Below are 17,500 nucleotides of genomic sequence, written 5' to 3'. Positions count from 1 at the left end.
TAACAGTCCAGCACCCAGAGCTACAGATGGGGCTTTTCAGCCTCCCTGATGATGTCATGACGTTCTATCCTGATGATGTCATATCCTGATGATGTTCTATCCTGATGATGTCATATCCTGATGATGTTCTATCCTGATGGGTTCTGTAGGACATGGATGTCCCAGGCCTTTATTATTGTCCTCTATTCATAAAGGAACATAGAGGAAAGCAATCTGCTAATGCTACATGGAGACTTTTAGTAATAAGATCTAAATCTCATTCTTATTCTCTCTCTGTCTCTCTCTCTCTCTCTCTCTCTCTCTCTCTCTCCCCATCCACCCCGTCTCTCTCTCTCTCTCTCTTTCTCTCTGTCTCCCCATCTCCCCCCCTCTCTTTCTATCTCTCTCTCTCTATCTCTCTCTCTTTCTCTCTGTCTCCCCATCTCCCCCCCTCTCTTTCTATATATTTCTCTCTCTCTCTTTCTTTCTCTATCTCTATTTATCTTACACTCTCTCTCCCCATCCCCTCTCTCTCCCTCCCCATCTTTCCCCCCCTCTCTCTCCCCCCATGCATCCACCCCCCCCCCCCTCCCTCCCCCCTCCTCCAGCCGTTGACTTCCTGGAGCGCATCCTGACCTTCCACCCCATGGACCGTCTGACGGCGGAGGCGGCGCTCTCCCAGCCCTTCCTGCAGCGCTACGCCTGCCCCGGGGACGAGCCGCGCTCCCCGCACCCCTTCCACATAGAGGACGAGCTGGACGACAGCCTGGTCACCCAGCACAGCCACGCCTCCTCCTGCACCACGGAGCACTGGGACAGGTAGGGGGGGAGGGGAGTGAGGAGTACTGGGACAGGTAGGGGGGAGGGAGGGGAGGGGGGGTGAGGGGTACTGGGACAGGTAGGGGGGAGGGGAAGGGGGAGGGAGGGATGGGAGGGGTACTGGGACAGGTAAAGGGGGAGGAGGGGGAGTGGATGGGGGGGGGGAGGAGGGATGGGAGGGGTACTGGGACAGGTAGGGGGGAGGGGGGGGAGGAGGGGATCTTTTGTCAGGTGCACCGAATACAATTATCCCTGTTTTGTCCTTGTTTAATTGGAGGAAGTTTTGTGTCATCCAGGCGTTTATTTGTTCAATGCAATTACAGAGATTGTCGATGGGACTATAGTCGTTCGGTGAGAGGGCTATGTCGATTTGAGTGTCATCTGCATAGTTGTGGTAGGCAATTGTGTTATTTTTTTTATGATGGAAGCATAAATGGAAGCCAATCGAAGCATGTCGAGATTGAATAGGAGGGGGGCCAAGGATTGATCCTTGTGGAACTCCACATGTAATTTTTATTTGGTCGGACACAAAGTTGCCAATGGATCTAAACTAAGGCAGTGCCTGAAAGTCCTACCCAGGGGAAAGGTAAACAAACAAAAAAGACAAAACAGTCCCCCACAAGCAGAAACAGACAGAACAAACAGACACCGCACACTGTGAGACAGCAGACCACGCAGACCACCCTCTCCTAGACAAACAACACAGACACACACAAACACAAACACACACACACAGGCAGACACTCAGACAGGCAGACAGGTCACCGCAGACCACCTGACTCACCACCCACTCCTAGACAAACAACACAGACACACACAAACACACACACAGGCAGACACACACAGACAGACACTCAGACAGGCAGACAGGCAGAAAGACCACCTGAGTCACCACTAGGGGTGCAACGGTTCAGTTGGCCCACGGTTCGGTACGGTTCGGTATTTTGGGTCACGGTTTTCGGTACGGTTCGGTTCAGAAACAAATGCTACTATTTATTTACAAACTGTTACTTTACTTTATTTTGCTTATACATAATATGTATTGTAATAATAATTGTATATAAACAAAAAACACTTTCAAATGTCCAAAAATAAATAAACACTTTCGAAAGTAAAAGTGCACTTTCCTTGACAGCTGGTAGCCCGTATACAAACAGGAGGAAAACAAATTCACACTACAAAAGTAACACTTTCCACATAGCGTTCCAACATGTCATGTGTTGTATTCCAACGAGTTGCGACATCGTGGATTAATTTGTGTTTTGGTAAGTCTAACATATCTTGTTTAATTGTCAGAATATGGTGGGCTGTGGTGCTTTTGTGGAAGAAAGTGACTGCATGTCTGATCTTACCCAGGAGGCGGGACACCGGGGTTATTGCCACTGCCTTCTTGGCGGCGAGATTTACGACGTGCGCAAAGCAGCCGATCTGTGGCCCCAGTCCACCAGCTTCATGGATCGCATTTACGATATTTGCTGCGTTGTCTGTTGTTACGGGAATTGTTATGTTTGGCCTCTCCAACTTCCACTCAGTCACTGCATTTGTTAGTTCCTCTGCCAGGTGCGCGCTGGTATGGCTTTCGTATAGTGGACGAGTTTGCAGTACTGCGCTCTTCATCTCCCAATCCGGTGACATGTAGTGGACCGTGACAGTGAGGTAACTCTCCGTTGCCCGGGAGGTCCAACCCTCCGTAGTCAGTGCAAAGCTCTGTGTTTTTGCCAAATCGTCTTCAATGCCTCTGCGCGTTGTTTGGTAAATACCGGGGATTATTTTGGTGCTGAATGATGTACGGGAGGGGACACTGTAACGGGGCTCGAGAGTTTTTATCAGATTTCGAAAACCCAAATCTCCAACCACCGAAAAGGGCTGCAAATCCTTTGCAATGAACATCTCCACTGCATTGGTTATTTTTTTGTGTTTCTCTGAAGTGGTAGTGTACGTCTGTCCGAACGCATCAGACTGCTGTCTGCTCACTGACGCTACCTGACTGGCTTTCCTGCTCCCAGTCAGTGTTATCGTTGAGTGGTAGCGGCGAATATGCTGGTTCATGTTAGAGGTGCAACCATTTGCATATGGCACACGCTTTAAGCAGAGCTTGCAGACAGTAATATTTCTGTCCACTGTTTTCCCCCCCTTATTGTCGTATTCAACGGGAAAAGCGAAATGACCCCACACCGCAGACTTGTAGGAATCCGGGGCTTCCTCAAACTGTTGCGGCGCTCTCAGAGCTAATTTACGAACGCAGCCAAATCGCAGCATAAACCGAAAACCGTCACGGTTCACTAGTGAATTGAGCCGTGGAACGCAAACCGTACCGTCCGTAAAAAAACCGAGAACCGTTGCACCCCTAGTCACCACCCTCTCGTAGACTAACACACACACACACACACACACAGGCAGACAGACCACCGCAGACCACCTGACTCACCACCCGCTCCTAGACAAACAACGCAGACACACCTTCCAATGTCCCCTGGTGGAACGCAGCATGTCATGACTTCAGATAACGTGGAATTGAATTACGCTGGCCTGCAGAGTACAGCAGAGATAACGGCCCGGTGATTATGATTGCGATCGCTTGCTTCCTGAGCACCGGTCCGGTGGCTCGCTGTGTGTGTGTATGTGTGTGTGTGTGTGTGTGTCTGTGTGCCTCTCACTGACCAGCCCTCTCCTCCTCTCCTCTCCCCTCCCCTCCCCTCCCCTCCTCTCCTCTCCTCTCCTCCCCTCCCCTCCCCTCTCCCCCCCTCCCCTCCCCTCCTCTCCTCTCCTTCCCTCCCCTCCCCTCCCCTCCCCTCCTCTCCTCTCCCCTCCCCTCTTCTCCTCTCCTCTCCTCTCCTCTCCTCTCCTCCCCTCCTCTCCTCTCCTCCAGGTACGAGACCAGCCTCTCCTCAGATGCCTGTTGGCAGCCTCAGGGGAGGTGCCAGTGTATGCCTGGGGGGAGGAGGGGGGGGGGCGGGGCGTCGGACTTGGGGGGGGACACGGAGACAGAGGAGGAAGAGGAGGAGGAGGAGGTGCAGAGAGACCCCCGGGCCTCCAACCCTCTCCTGGAGGGAGAGGCGCAGGTGGACCCGCGGAAATACTCCCACAGCAGCTCGGCCGAACGCTTCCTGGACCACTCCCACTCCTCCCTGGACCGCGCGTGTGGCGGGGGGGGAGGCGGGGGAGGCTACGGGGGAGACATGGACTACGGCGGCCACTCCTGTGACTACAAGGTCTGGAACTCTCTCCCCCAGCCACTCAGAGACTCACCCTCACTCTCCGCTTTTAAATCCCAACTCAAAACCTACCTGTTCTCCCACGCATACACAACCTTCCCTACCCTTAACCATCTCCCCTAACCCTGCCACCCCCCTCCCCTCCCCTGGACATTGCTGCGTTATTTGTTCCCTGTGCCTGTTCGTTAACTCTGTGTTCTATGTGCTCACCTTATCTGTTGCTTGTTCTTTCCGTGTTTTTTTCGGCGTACCCATATTGTCAGCGTCTTTGAGTCATTGAAAATGCTTTATACAGGGTTCTCACGGGTTTCCTTGTGAATTTGAGAAAGAAAATTAAGGTCTTAAAGGTTTTTGAAAATAGACATGGGTCATTGAAAGTGCTTGAATTCCCCTCTCTCTCTCTCTCTAAGAAAAAAATCATATATATTAAAAAATGTTTTACTTAGCTCGTCAACTAGTAAATAAGTCTCTGTATTGCTTAACTTTAACTCTGTATTGCTGTTGCTTGTTCACACATTCAAGCCTCTCTTTTTAATTGTTGTCTGTGAGCGGATAGTTCCTATTATATAAATTCTCATCTAGATCTCTCTCTATGCCGTGTTGGGTCCTTGAATTTGAGGGAATTGAGTCTTGAAAGTCCTTGAAAGGTGCTTGAATTTGATGTTTCAGAACGTGTGGGAACCCTGTTTATAAATATAATTAATTAATTATTATTGTTATTTAGGTGGGCTCTCCCTCCTACCTGGAGAAGATGGCGTGGCGCGAGGGCAAGCCCCAGCACTACTCTGAGCCCAAGCTGATCCTGGACCTGTCTGCCCACCACTGGAAGACCAAGAGGAACCACAACAACACCAGCAGCAGCAGCAGCTGCCTGCAGCCGCCGGTCCCCTCCAGGCCTCTAGGGGGCAGCGTGGAGGAGGAGGAGGAGGAGGGTGGGGGGGAGATGAGGGGGGACAGGGAGGGGGACCTCCTGTTCCAGGAGATCTCCCGCTGGGTGGAGAGCACCCAGTCCCGCCTGCGCTCCCCCACGGATGACCCCCGACCTCCACACACCCCCGACCCCGACTTTGGCTCGCCCCGGGAACGGGAACCCCCCCTCCTGTCCCTGTCGCCGTCGTTCTACCCTGGAGGGGGAGGGGGAGGAGGAGGAGGAGGGGGGTTAGGCGCCTCCCCGCCGCTGCCCCTCTCCCCCACGGACGACCTCCTCCCCCCCTCCCTCCCCTGCTGCTCCCCCCCCGCGGGGAGGCCGGCGTTCGACGAGCTCGGCACGCCCCTCCCTCGCTCCTCCCCTCCCTCGCTCCTCCTCCTCCTCCCCTCCTCCCCGTCCTCCTCTCCTCCTCCTCTTGCCCCTCCGCCAGCGTCCCCCCCTGCCCCCCTCCCTTCGTCCTCCTCCTCCTCCTGCTGTTTTCAAGCCATCCGCGAACCCCCCTCCCCCTCCCCCTCCTCCTCATCCTCCTCCCCTCAGACTCCCCCTCCTCCTCCTCCTCCTCCTCCCAAACAGGAAGAGGAGGTGGGGCATTTCGACCTGGACGTGTTCATCTCCCGGGCGCTGAAGCTCTGCGGCCAGCAGGGGGGGGGGGAGGAGCTAAGCGGCGGCGGTGGTGGCCGTGGCGGTGGGCGGAGAAATCCGGAAGCTTCCAAACGGGGTGCCATGGCCGCCACAGCCACCAACATTAACGGGGTACCCCGGAGACTCCCAGAGCACCCCCCCCACCACCGCCACCCCCAGCCGCCTCAGACCCCCAACTCCTGACTGGAGGAGGAGGAGCTAGAGGAGCTGCCTGGTTACCGCGCCAACTGACGAACGGCAGTCGCTGTTGCTGTTTCGTGTGTGTGTGGGTATAATTAGTAAGAGTTAGCAACTCTCTAAGTCTCTCTGGACTACACAGCTGGTCGGGGGTTGTTCTAAGGACACAAGGGTCTGTAATGTCTGGTACGCTAGCTAGACGACCTTGGACACAGTCTGGCCTACACGCGTGATGTTCCTCCCTCCCTCCCTCCCTCGCTCCCTCAGAGCAAAACAAAAACAAACAACCGAAGAAAAAGTGACGGACATTTGGACAGAGAGCAGAACACCCAGGTATTGCTGCACAGTACCACAATAACAATGTTGAGATCGATTGCGACTATATTTGGATACAGTTTAGTTTTTAAACGACTCTTCTTCCAAACGCGATCCGAGTGTTTCTAAAAACGTTACTCCGAACGGTCTTCCAGATGAAGAGTTAGCTTATCGAGGGGTTAGCATATCATGAGTGGGAGGTACTGCAGCCTATGTTGTACAACAGCTGGAATATGAATGTATCTGTAAGGCCAGGCGGAGGCTGGCGGAGGTAGAAATCGGAGGACGGGGCTCATTGTGATCAATGCGTTATGGGGGCGGCAGGTAGCCTAGAGAGGTTAGAGAGGCCGGCCAGGAAACGATAGGTCGCTGGTTCGATCCCCCAACCCCAGGAGGGAGCCGGATGTGAGCTGGTGACTGGAAGGTTGCTTCTGGCATCATATCTAAGGTGTCCTATCACCACTGCCGGTGTGCCCTTGAGCAAGGCACTTAACCCATAACTGCTCCAGATGGTGGAGAATATGGCTGACCCTGTGCCCAGAGCCCAGAGCTCTGTTCTCCCTGGGGGGGGGGTGAGCATGAGCTACATTTGGTTGTCTCAGTACTTCAGCTCTGTTCAATGACAATACATTTGAATCTTAATCTTAATTACAATGAGCCTGTCCTCTGATGTCTACCTCCACCAGCCTCCCCTGGCCCTTGGGGGGGGGGGGGGGGTTGGGGGCGGCGGGGCGGCGGGGTGATTCACCATTACCCCTACTGCTGAGATCTCCAACCAATAATTATGCCTGTTAAAATGACTGTATAAACTAACTCTAACTGCTGTTTCTTTATTGCGACAGCGTCTCTCTCTCTCTCCGACGGCTGTCATTGTGTGTTGACAGTTTTAACAACAGCTTTAAAGTGTGTGTGTGTGTGTGTGTGTGTGTTTAATTTCTTTCAACTGACAACAGACTGTTCTCACACAATCAGTTAAGATATCCAGCGAGATGCTAACAGGCTTTCTGTTGTATATTCTTGAAAACTGCAACAGGTGCCAACCAAGTGGAGGCTGGTGGAGGTAGAAATCGGAGGACGGGCTCATTGTAAATGCACGGAGACGCTCCTCGTTTCCATCCCGTGCTTTACAATGAACCCGTCCTCCGATTTCGACGTCCACCAGCCTCCCCTGGTGTAAACTCTCTCCACAGCTGAGCTTAAGTCTCGTCATGTCATAGTAACCAACCAATAGCACACCAGACATTAGACGGTACAAAGCACTGTTAGGGACCAGGGTCCGTATCAACACAGTACCAGTCAACCAACTCCTTTCCAGGTTAAAAAACAACAACAACAACAACAACAGCAACAAAAATAGTCAGCAATAATACAGGTAACACACAACAGTACAGATCTAACAGTGTTGCTGTGTACACAAAAGGGCGGTTTCACAGACAAGGCCTAAGCCTAGACTAAAAAGCCTCAATGGAGATTTTACATTGAAAGTGTGTTTTAGCCCAGGACTAGGCTTAACACTAGAACAGCCATGGGTGGGGTCATTTAAGTGACCATGTGAGTATTTTTTTTTTATATCTTTGCACTCGATCAAACTTCAGGACCCTCCTTTCATGACTTGTCCTAGATATGTGCGTTCTACCTCCCAGTATCCTTACATTTTCAAAATAACATCCGGATAAGCTAGTATGATGCTATTTTGCAGTTTTTTCTGTGTAGGAGGGCAGGCTAATTTACAATTTACAAGCCGGCCAACTAGTGGTCGTTGTGTGTAAGTAGCAGCTTCCTATTCTAAAGACTATGGTCGTTTGACCCCCCGAGGCGGCTCTTAGGCGGTAAAAAAGGCACGGCTGTTCTAGTGTTAAGCCTTGTCTGTGAATGCGAGCCCTAGTTGTCCTAGTCGTCAGAGACCCAGACTACTGTCTGCTGTATCATGTCTCAGGGCAGCCTAATGCTTCCACCTTACTGAACGTGATGGTTTCGCACGGCTTGATGGAAAGTGTCCGATGTTTTTTTAAACGTCACGTTTTATGTTTTTTTTTACCTTCGAGGACATTTTGCAGACCAAGGTCGTCTCTCTCTTTTACTCGAGGGGTGTCAAGTCGAAGAGTACAGTACAGGGGGGGAGGCGGGTGGAGGTAGGAATCGGAGGCCAGGGCCGGGGCTCATTGTAATGCGGTAATGAGGAATGTGTGTGTCGAAACGCCTGTGTGTCCTCCGATTTCTACCTCCACCAGCCTCTCTATCCGGTGGAGGTTGGAGCTTTCACTGCTCAGATCAATTACAGTATCTCATTTTTTGCAGTTCTTTTTCTTTTTTTTTGCTGATCGATGAAAAAGAATAAAAGGTTACTAAAGCCATTCTGTGGCGGGGGTGTTCTCAGTGTTCTCTGTGTCCTTATTTGACTGCTGCTACTGAGGAGGAGGAGTCTCCTGTGGCCTCTGGCACATCCTTGACACAGCAGGGGGGGGAGGGAGTGGGAGTGGGGGAGGAGAGGAGGGAGAGGGAGGGAGGAGAGAGGGAGGGAGGGAGGGGAGGGGGAGGCGAGTAGGCAGAACTGTGAACTGGACTGTGAATCCATCTAACCTTCATCAACTCCCAGACGCTCCCCTTAAAACGGACGTGCTGCCCTCATCAGCCTTAGCTTGAATGTAGCGCACAGCTCTGTGTGTGTTTCTAATCCTTTCAACACAGTAATGCAATGTACACAAAAAAAAACAACTGTAGTTGTGTCGATTGTAGATCAACCATGGTAGGTTAGGGTGACTGGGTGGGATGGGGAGGATGTCAGAAAGATACTGAGTGAATGAGGTGACATGTGATGTTGTTTCAGGAGAGGGGTAGTCCAACTGTTGTAATTTTGTTGTTCCTTTCATAGATGGACTGCATGGACTGCACTGCACTTATATAGAACCTTATTTCAAAGCACTTCACAATGGCCTCTCATTCACACACACACACACACACGAAATCTCACTCCAGCCAGGTATCCGAAGTTGGCAACATGTAAGTACCCAGACAATTTGCAGACAATCAATGAATGAATGAATGATCGATCAATCTTTATTGTCATTGTAACAGGTACAACGAAATTTTAAAAAATAAGGCACTAGGCATAATTCTCTAAAAAAAGTGTAAATAGTACAGGACATAAGTGACAGTAGTGAAGTGACTGTGAGCTTAAGGTTTAGGTAGTCTGTATGCATGGTGGAGGATATGTTTATGTAATTGTCTACAGTAGGCTTGTTCATGAGCCTGACCACCAGGGGGAGGTAGCTATGTGTGCACTATATGCCAGGTTCTCCACCACTGGACCTCCCCAGGCCATGGTGCAAGACCACTGGACCTCCCCCAGGCCATGGTGCTAGACCACTGGACCACCCCAGGCCATGGTGCTAGACCACTGAACCACCCCAGGCCATGGTGCTAGACCACTGGACCTCCCCAGGCCATGGTGCTAGACCACTGAACCACCCCAGGCCATGGTGCTAGACCACTGGACCACCCCAGCCCAGGCCATAGTGCTAGACCACTGGACCACCCCAGGCCATGGTGCTAGACCACTGGACCACCCCAGGCCATGGTGCTAGACCACTGGACCACCCCAGGCCATGGTTCCGACCACTGGAGCCTTTTTTAACCCTTCATCACTAGGAACCCAGCTCTTTTAAGTTCTTCTATGTGCTTTGCACTGTTTTTACCAAGCAAATGTCTATACTAGATGTTAGATACTGTTGTGTTTTCTTTGTCTGTGTAAATGTGTGTTTGCTGTGTTCCTGGCCAGCCAGGGCTCACTAGCAAAAGAGATCTCAATTGTGACTTGTCTTGGGTGGGGGCCAATCAAAAGATTGATATGCTGTATAAGTGCCATAGGAATAGATGTTATGCAAAGAGCAAAACATTAGGAAAGAAAATCTGCCAGTCAATCCTAAAACGGCAGTGTAAAGAGATCTCTGCTGCCCTCTACTGGTCATTGCAGATCACTGCAGCCTGTTTACAGACGGTGATGATAGCTGAGTGAATATGTAACTGGAGGCCTATTTCGTTTTGATGTTCTGATATAGTTCCACAGACAGCTGCCTGGTCATGATTTAAGGGGATCATCAGGGGAGGCTGGTGGAGGTAGAAATCGGAGGACGGGCTCATTGTAATGAATTGAATTGGGATTGGAATGGTCTCAAACACACATGACATTCCGTGTCATGCGTTACAATGAGCATGTAGCTGCAAAACATGAAGGTGTTAAGCTCAGATTTAAATATTTTTAGCTTTTGCGCCTGTTTGATTTCTTCAGGGGAGTTCGTTCCAGGAGCGCTCCACGTGACTGCCTCTTTGTCCAATCAAATCACTCGGTCCCCTTTATGACGTCGAACCCAGTGTCCAATCCGCTCCAGCGGATTTCCGAACGCAGGAACGTTCCGAACGTGGTTAGTGAATGGAACAGCTTTACCGTAAATACCGAAAAACACGTTTCTCAAGTGTCAAACCTTTGTTTGTTTGTTTGTTTGTTTGTTTATTTAGCACACAAGAAATTGTGCAAGGAGGGAACGAAGCCCAGAAGGCTTGTACAGAGTTCCACTCCACGTCAATATCAATGTTTCAAATAAAAATCAAGGGACACTTACTTACTTGTCAATAGGAGAAAAGAAACCACAAACAAAATCATATCCATCGGGCAGAAAGGTAGGATAGCACATACAAACACACAAGACAAAAACAAAACAAAAACTGAAAATAGATACAAGGATAGTAAGATTAGTTTAAAAAATAAACATAGATTTCCATCTTGCCCACCTTTCAAACCTCGCCGTTTTTACGGTAGTCGAGATGGTAATTCCATCCGGCCTTTGGTTTGGTGTCTCATCTTTCTACCAAACTGCGCATGTGCAGCCGCGACTGTCAAGGAACGGAGCTTCGGTCATTCATCTGGTCACATCTCTGTACCATGCCCAGACGGCACACTGTAGGATAACCAGGACTGTTCTGCACCCAACCCCTAAGCGGAGGTAAGGTGTCACGTCATTATTTGCTTCTCGTGTATTCAAGCGTACATCTTTAAATAAAGAAAAACAACTTTAACCCACCTCCTATTATTAGTATTGTGTCATTCATATGCAGCCTGGGCTATAAGGCTACCAGGCTAGTCACGTGTTCAGATGCCAGGCTGAGGTTGGGTGATGAACATCTTTTTTTGGTTGAGTTGTTTTGTAAATAACTAACTAGTGTGTTATTATTACGCTGTTATAAACAGCTGAGTGTGTTTTCAATCATTTGGTTGTTATTTGACTGTTGTTGTTGTAGGACAGGCTTGCTTCATCACTATTAACCCTTTTAACCCTATTAATTTATTATTAAGCAAACCGGAAATCATGCCGCCTGGATTTATTTCGTTTTTATTATGGCTAGAAAAGTGTCAAAAAAAATGGCCTAGGAAGTAAGTGCTTTTGCCCCCCTTTTCCGCGATCGCTTCAGCGTTGAATATATGGCAGTTATTTAACATGACTGTGTGTTATGAGTGTATAATTACCAGTTTAAATACAGTACATCACTATGCAAATACCATTACCCCGCTACTATGTACATATCCTTGCTTGCTGCAGCACAGCATAGAGTACAGCACAGTGTTTTATTTGTATAGTATAGTGGATAGTGTACATAGCCTTTATTTATGTAAACCAGCTCTTTTCCCCTCTTGTTTTTAGTAATTCTTTTTTTTTCCTAGCACCAGGGGAGCCCCCCCCTCCTAAATGTCGTTGTATGGTACCTGTACTGTATTAATGACAATAAAGACCATTCATTCACAGCTAATGCCCCTTTCGTGCCACCCGACTATTCAGTCACAACCCAGAGTCTCTCTAAAGAACCAGCCTGTATATATTATATAACAGTTCCTAAACAGCCCTCCTCAACTCACACACGTTGTACCTCCAGGCTGGTGACAGAAATAACCAGTTCAAAATGTCATGTGGGATGGGGGAAAGGGCAGAGGGCTTCTGCAGCGACAGGAATAGGCTGGCACGCTCTTTGCTTTGAAGAAGGGGTTGAATCTGAAGCACTAGGGCTATGTGTACATGTTTACATGTTTACATCAGCAAGAATACAGTGTAGTAGTGTCAGTGGTGTAGTCTAGGTGACACGCAGGACTACGCCGTGTATACCCACTAGGAAAGGCCAAGGATTTCCATATACCCACTTAAAAATGTGTGAGGATACATCACAGCGTTTTGTGACAGAACTTTCACACTTTCATTCATAAAATTCACCCCAGTCTGTGTTACGAAGCACTTGAATTTTGGACCATTGGGACTGACTATAGCGTCATATACCATCAACGGGGGGAGATGCAACATGAAATATGACAAAATGCAGCCCTATCCTGCACAGATGAGCCTTATAACATGTCATGTTATATACAGTATATAACGTTAGACAGGGAGCGCAGATGTATTTTTATGAACGATATGAGGCTGGGAGGGGAAAATCACAGTAATACCCACTAGAAAAAAATAGACTACACCACTGCAGTAGTATGGATGGATATGTTTTTTTCTGAGGGACTCCCTGAGACTTAGGCCTCTGGTTTCCATTCATGTCAAAGAGAATGACTCACTCATTCCTTATTAAGTTGTTTAACATAGGTGTGTCTGGTAAGTTTTTGTCTTAAGCTACCTGCGCGACACACCTGTTTTGTGTGTTATGGCAAAAGCTATTCAATATTCATTCTATGGCCTGTCATGGACTCTGTGAGACTGTCTTTCTATAATATAAGTGTACTTTGCCCCATTGTAAAGATCAGTACCGTATAATAAAAATAAAACAAATTAAACAATACAGTCGTTAATCATGTTATTACCAGAGTCTTGAGGGAGGGAGTGCTTTGATCTGTGGTATATAGAGACAGCGTAATGAAAGGAAGGATGCAGAGTTAAAACGTGGATAAAATAGGAGTGGCGCTTTATTATACATTTCCACTGCAGAGGCATTTCCTGTATGTATTAAATCATCCCTCTTGCTTCAACAGCAGCGTTGTTTTTCCGCTGTGTTGTTCATGTTAACTTCTCACAAGTCACAGGTTTCACACATAGGGCTTTCACACCGATCAGCCAGCTCGATCTGATCCTGGATCAGAGAAAATAATTGTCATCTTTCTGATCCAGATTAACACTAAAACAGCCATGTGAGTAAAAAAGTTATAAAAAGTGATATCTTTGACTTCCTTTCGACGGCGTGCCTGCGATCGTCATGGTTAATGGTTGTGAAGACAACACGCTAACCGTTGCAGGTTGCGTTGCCTAGTTACCGAGCACAGAATAGAGAGGCTCTGAATGACCCTAGGATAAGATAAGATAAGATAAGATAAGAAGAGATTCAACTTTATTGTCATTGAACACAGTACAAGTACTGAGACAACGAGATGTAGTTGGTGCACACGTCTCCCCCCCCAGGGAGAACAGAGCTCTGGGCTCTGGGAACAGAGGTCAGCCATCTTCGGCGCCCCTGGAGCAGTTAGGGGGTGACATGCCTTGCTCAAGGGCACAACGGCAGTGGTGGTAGGCACCTTTAGATATGATGCCAACAACCCTCCAGTCACCAGCTCACATCCGGCTCCCTCTTGGGGTTGGGGGATCGAACCAGCGACCTTCTGATTGCTGGCCGGCATCTCTAACCGCTGGGCTACCTGCCGCCCCCTCACTGTCAGTACAAATGTGCCAGACTATCGTCCAACAGCCTGGCTAATGTCAAGTTGATAGTTGTTAGCACTAGCTAAACCTAGCATGTCATTGTCAGGTTACTGTATTGGACCCGTAGGTAGATTTGTTTTGCAGTAACCGTGTCATCCGTGTTGAGAAACAACACAGACAGTTAGACAAACATAAATAAAAAATACTCCCAATGTTCCAATTCTCACGGAAAACCTAATGGTAAAAGAATCTGTGCAATGTTGCTACGGTAACTGTTTATCTGAGTGATGGCTGCTGCTGGAACAATGCTATTTTTATAACCGCTTTGTTCGGCACTTTGGTTTGTTATTTGTTCAAAAATAAACCTTCGCCCAGAAGGAAGAAGCTGAAATTCACAGTGTAAAAGGGTGGCCGGCCTCTTTTATCAGTTATCTGCTGTAACTGTCTGGTGTACAGAGATGCTGCGACTCACCAATCAGTCTACTACTAGACCACTTGACAATTTGAGTCAGAGAGTTTCTGTTCTCTAACACTAGAACAGCCGTGCCTTTTTTACCTACTGAAAGAGCCGCCTCTTTACAATGCTAAGCTGCGAGTTGGCCGTCTTGTAAATTAGCCTGCCTCCTACGCAGAAAAACTGCAAAATAGCTTTATACTAGCTTATCCTGATGTGATTTTGAAAATGTAAGAATACTGGGTGGTAGAACGCACGTATCTAGGAAAAGTCATGAAAGGAGGGTCCTGAAATTGATCGAGTGCAAAGATAGAAAATGTTCTTTTACTCACTTGGTCAAATGACCCCACCCACGGCTGTTCTAGTAAGGGTCGGTTTCAGAACCATGACACCAAAGAAAAGGATAAAAAATCGATTTAATAAAAGGTTGTCATGGTATTATTGTCAACGTGTCGGCCGTTAGATCATAGCCTCATGTTGCAGGTTGTGTTGCCTGCAGTTTGCCAGACTTCCATCCTGACCTCATGACTATGAAAGCGAGTTAATGGTTGTTATAAATGCTAAACTTACAGACTCAAAGACAAGGTTGTTACTTACCACTAGCTAAGCTAGCTAATGTCTCTTGCTAGCCTAGCCCTAGATTGTCACTGTTGCAGGTTGTGTTGCCTACACAACAGAGCGGCTGTGATTGTGAATGACCCTAAGCCTATCCTTCACTGTTCAGTGTGAAGCCATAGTCACAGGCTATCGTCACCCATCCAGCCTAGAAACAGACCCTGATAGACTGAAGCGTCCACAGATATTCCTGCTGTTTTCCTCAGTGAGCTTGATTGTGTTCAGTGTGTTTCACTACCTCCTCTTCTTCCTTCTTCTAGCATTGTGACTGCCAATGGCCCCTGGCCCAAGCATAGCTAACTTTTTCCTGCTATGACTCATGGATAGATGATTCACTTACTTAGTCAAATATTTTTGTTGTAAGTCGCTTTGGGTAAAGACGTCTGCTTGGCCTACATGCCAAAACATACAATGTTTGCTCTCTGTCCGTGTTCTCTGTGGTTTTAGCCTTGTTTCTGTGTGTTATCTTATCTGCTGTGCTGCTATCATGTAGTTGACGGCTGGCTGGTTCCTATAAGAGCTGATAATGGTGACACAGGTGGAGAGGTGAGGGGAGAGGGGGGAGGAGGGGGAGAGGACGGGAACAGGAGAGGATAGGGAGAGGGGAGAGGTGAGGGGAGAAGAGGGACAGGAGAGGACAGAGAGAGGAGTAAAGAGACCATGATGGGGAGGGGGGGGGGACTAAGACAGGACAGGAGAGGACAGGACTGGAGAGAGGGGGGGAGGACTGGACAGGAGATGAGAGGAGAGTAGGGGGGAGAGGAGAGGAGGGGGGAGGGGGATGGAGGTGTGGTTAGCTACCCAGATGGCCTGCACATGAACTCGCTGGTGGGGTTGCTGGATCGGGTGGGAGAGGAGAGAGGAGAGGAGAGGAGAGGAGGAGAGGAGGGGAAGGGGTGATGGCAGGTTGCCCAGATGAGCCCTGTTCAATGCTGGTTGAGAGGGGGAAGGAGAGGAAGGGAGGGGGGATGGTGGTGGTGGTGGTGGTGGTGGTGGTGGTGGTGGGGTTGCTGGATACGTTGGGAGAGGGTGGAGGAGGGGAGAGGAAGGGTGGTGGTAGTGGGGGTGTTGGTGGCAGTTGGGTTGGTGTTGTTGTTGTTGTTGTTGTTGTTGTTGTTGTTGATGAGCCCCGCTCAGTTGCTAGGCAACCGCCTTAGCATCACGCGGCTCGATGGACTGGCTACTTTAGTTTTTCAGAGCATGAAACCGTTTAGCGTACACAACCTCCATCGAGGCATTCAGACCGAACCATGAACCCCTCCAGCTCTAAAAGGCAAACTCCCCATAGATCTGGCAGCATTGCTGACTGAAGTATTTTCCATTTTTCTATAGTTTCCTGACATTAACTGCTGTGGTTATTATTAGAGAGATAAGTCATTGTTGAATCTAAACACGAGACAGTTCACTGTAAGTTCACTCAGAGTTTCTTCCTTTGATCGTAAGCGACTCTGTCTCGATTCTCAAGCTTTAGCCTAGCTCTCGGGTCGAAGTTCTCCTAATGGCTCGAGTAATTCACTTTGAGAAGTTTTTTTTTAATAAACTTAGGCCAAGTAATTCACTTTGAGATGCTTTTTTAATAAACTTACGCCACGTAATTCACTTAAACCTAAGCCAAAGTATTTTAGCCTTATGGACTTGAGTAAGATGTAATAAACGCGATTGTGATTCAGATTCTGATTCAGTTAGATCCAGACTCTCTCTGTCTCTGGCGTTTAGTCTAGTCTGGTCTCTGTTGAAGGTTTCCAAATGACATAGGCTAACCATGCAACGACAGCCTGTTTTGTGTTCCCTAAACAAGTATCTTGCAACAGTAGCGTTTCCTCTTCTCCAGCCACAGCTCCCCCCCTCCCTCCCCCCTGGCCCCCCAGCCCCCCCTCCCCCTGACCCCCCCTCTATCCCCCTGGCCCCCCAGCCACCCTCCCTCCCCCTGGCCCCCCAGCCACCCCTAACCCCTTAGCCCAGGTCATTGTCATTGTCATCAGCATCAGCATGGCAGCAGCTATGAAAGAGTTGAGTTATCGACAACAGTGAGTGAACACCATACCATAGTATTGCCTCTGAGAGGGGGAGGGGGAGAGAGAGATGGAGGGAGAGGGTGTGATGGAGGGAGAGGGAGAGAGAGTGCGAGAGATGGAGGGAGGGGGGGAGAGAGGAAGGAAGGGAGAGGGAGGAAGGTAGAGAGAGGGAGAGGGAGAGAGAGAGAGGAAGGGAGGGAGAGAGAGAGAGAGGAAGGGAGAGCGAGGGAGGAAGGGAGAGAGAGAGAAAGAGGAAGGAAGGGAGAGAGAGAGGGAGAGAGAGAGGGAGGAAGGCAGAGAGAGAGAGGAAGGGAGGGAGAGAGAGATGGAGGGAGGAAAGGAGAGAGAGGGAGGAAGGGAGAGAGAGGAAGGGAGAGGGAGAGAGAACACACACACACAGAGTCCTATAGTAGCATAGTGTGTTAAGCCCTGGCTGCATTGCGACCAGAGCGTTGCACCAAACCAACAACAGCAGCTCTGTGTTTGGACGCATTTGTGTCTTGTGTCTGGACGCATGACATGCTAGCTACAATGAGCTAGGCCTGGCTAATAGGCTAGGCTAGGCTAACAGGCTAGGCCTGGCTAATAGGCTAGGCTAGGTACAATGGGTAACAGGAGCCTGAACAGAGATGGTTGTGTATCACCAATGAGCAGCTACTAGTTCT

The 17,500-nt window shown here is 49.1% G+C and overlaps 1 protein-coding gene across 1 annotated transcript in view; it reads left to right on the top strand.

The window, feature by feature from the left end:
- Positions 1-5,766, top strand: part of LOC308159192 (mitogen-activated protein kinase 4-like) — a gene marked incomplete at both ends in the record, with an annotated part of 21,769 nt that extends 16,003 nt beyond the window's left edge. The window contains 4 exons of the mRNA XM_080532938.1: positions 588-798; positions 3,668-4,010; positions 4,738-5,262; positions 5,515-5,766. Of these exons, the coding sequence (XP_080389064.1) occupies positions 588-798; positions 3,668-4,010; positions 4,738-5,262; positions 5,515-5,766 (1,331 nt within the window). The remainder of the gene's footprint in view (positions 1-587; positions 799-3,667; positions 4,011-4,737; positions 5,263-5,514) is intronic.
- Positions 5,767-17,500: the final 11,734 nt, after the last annotated feature.

This window comes from Nansenia antarctica, assembly GCF_963989245.1.
Source record: "Nansenia antarctica genome assembly, chromosome: 5".
NCBI classification, from domain to species: domain Eukaryota; kingdom Metazoa; phylum Chordata; class Actinopteri; order Argentiniformes; family Microstomatidae; genus Nansenia; species Nansenia antarctica.
This window is presented reverse-complemented; position numbering and strand designations above follow the sequence as displayed.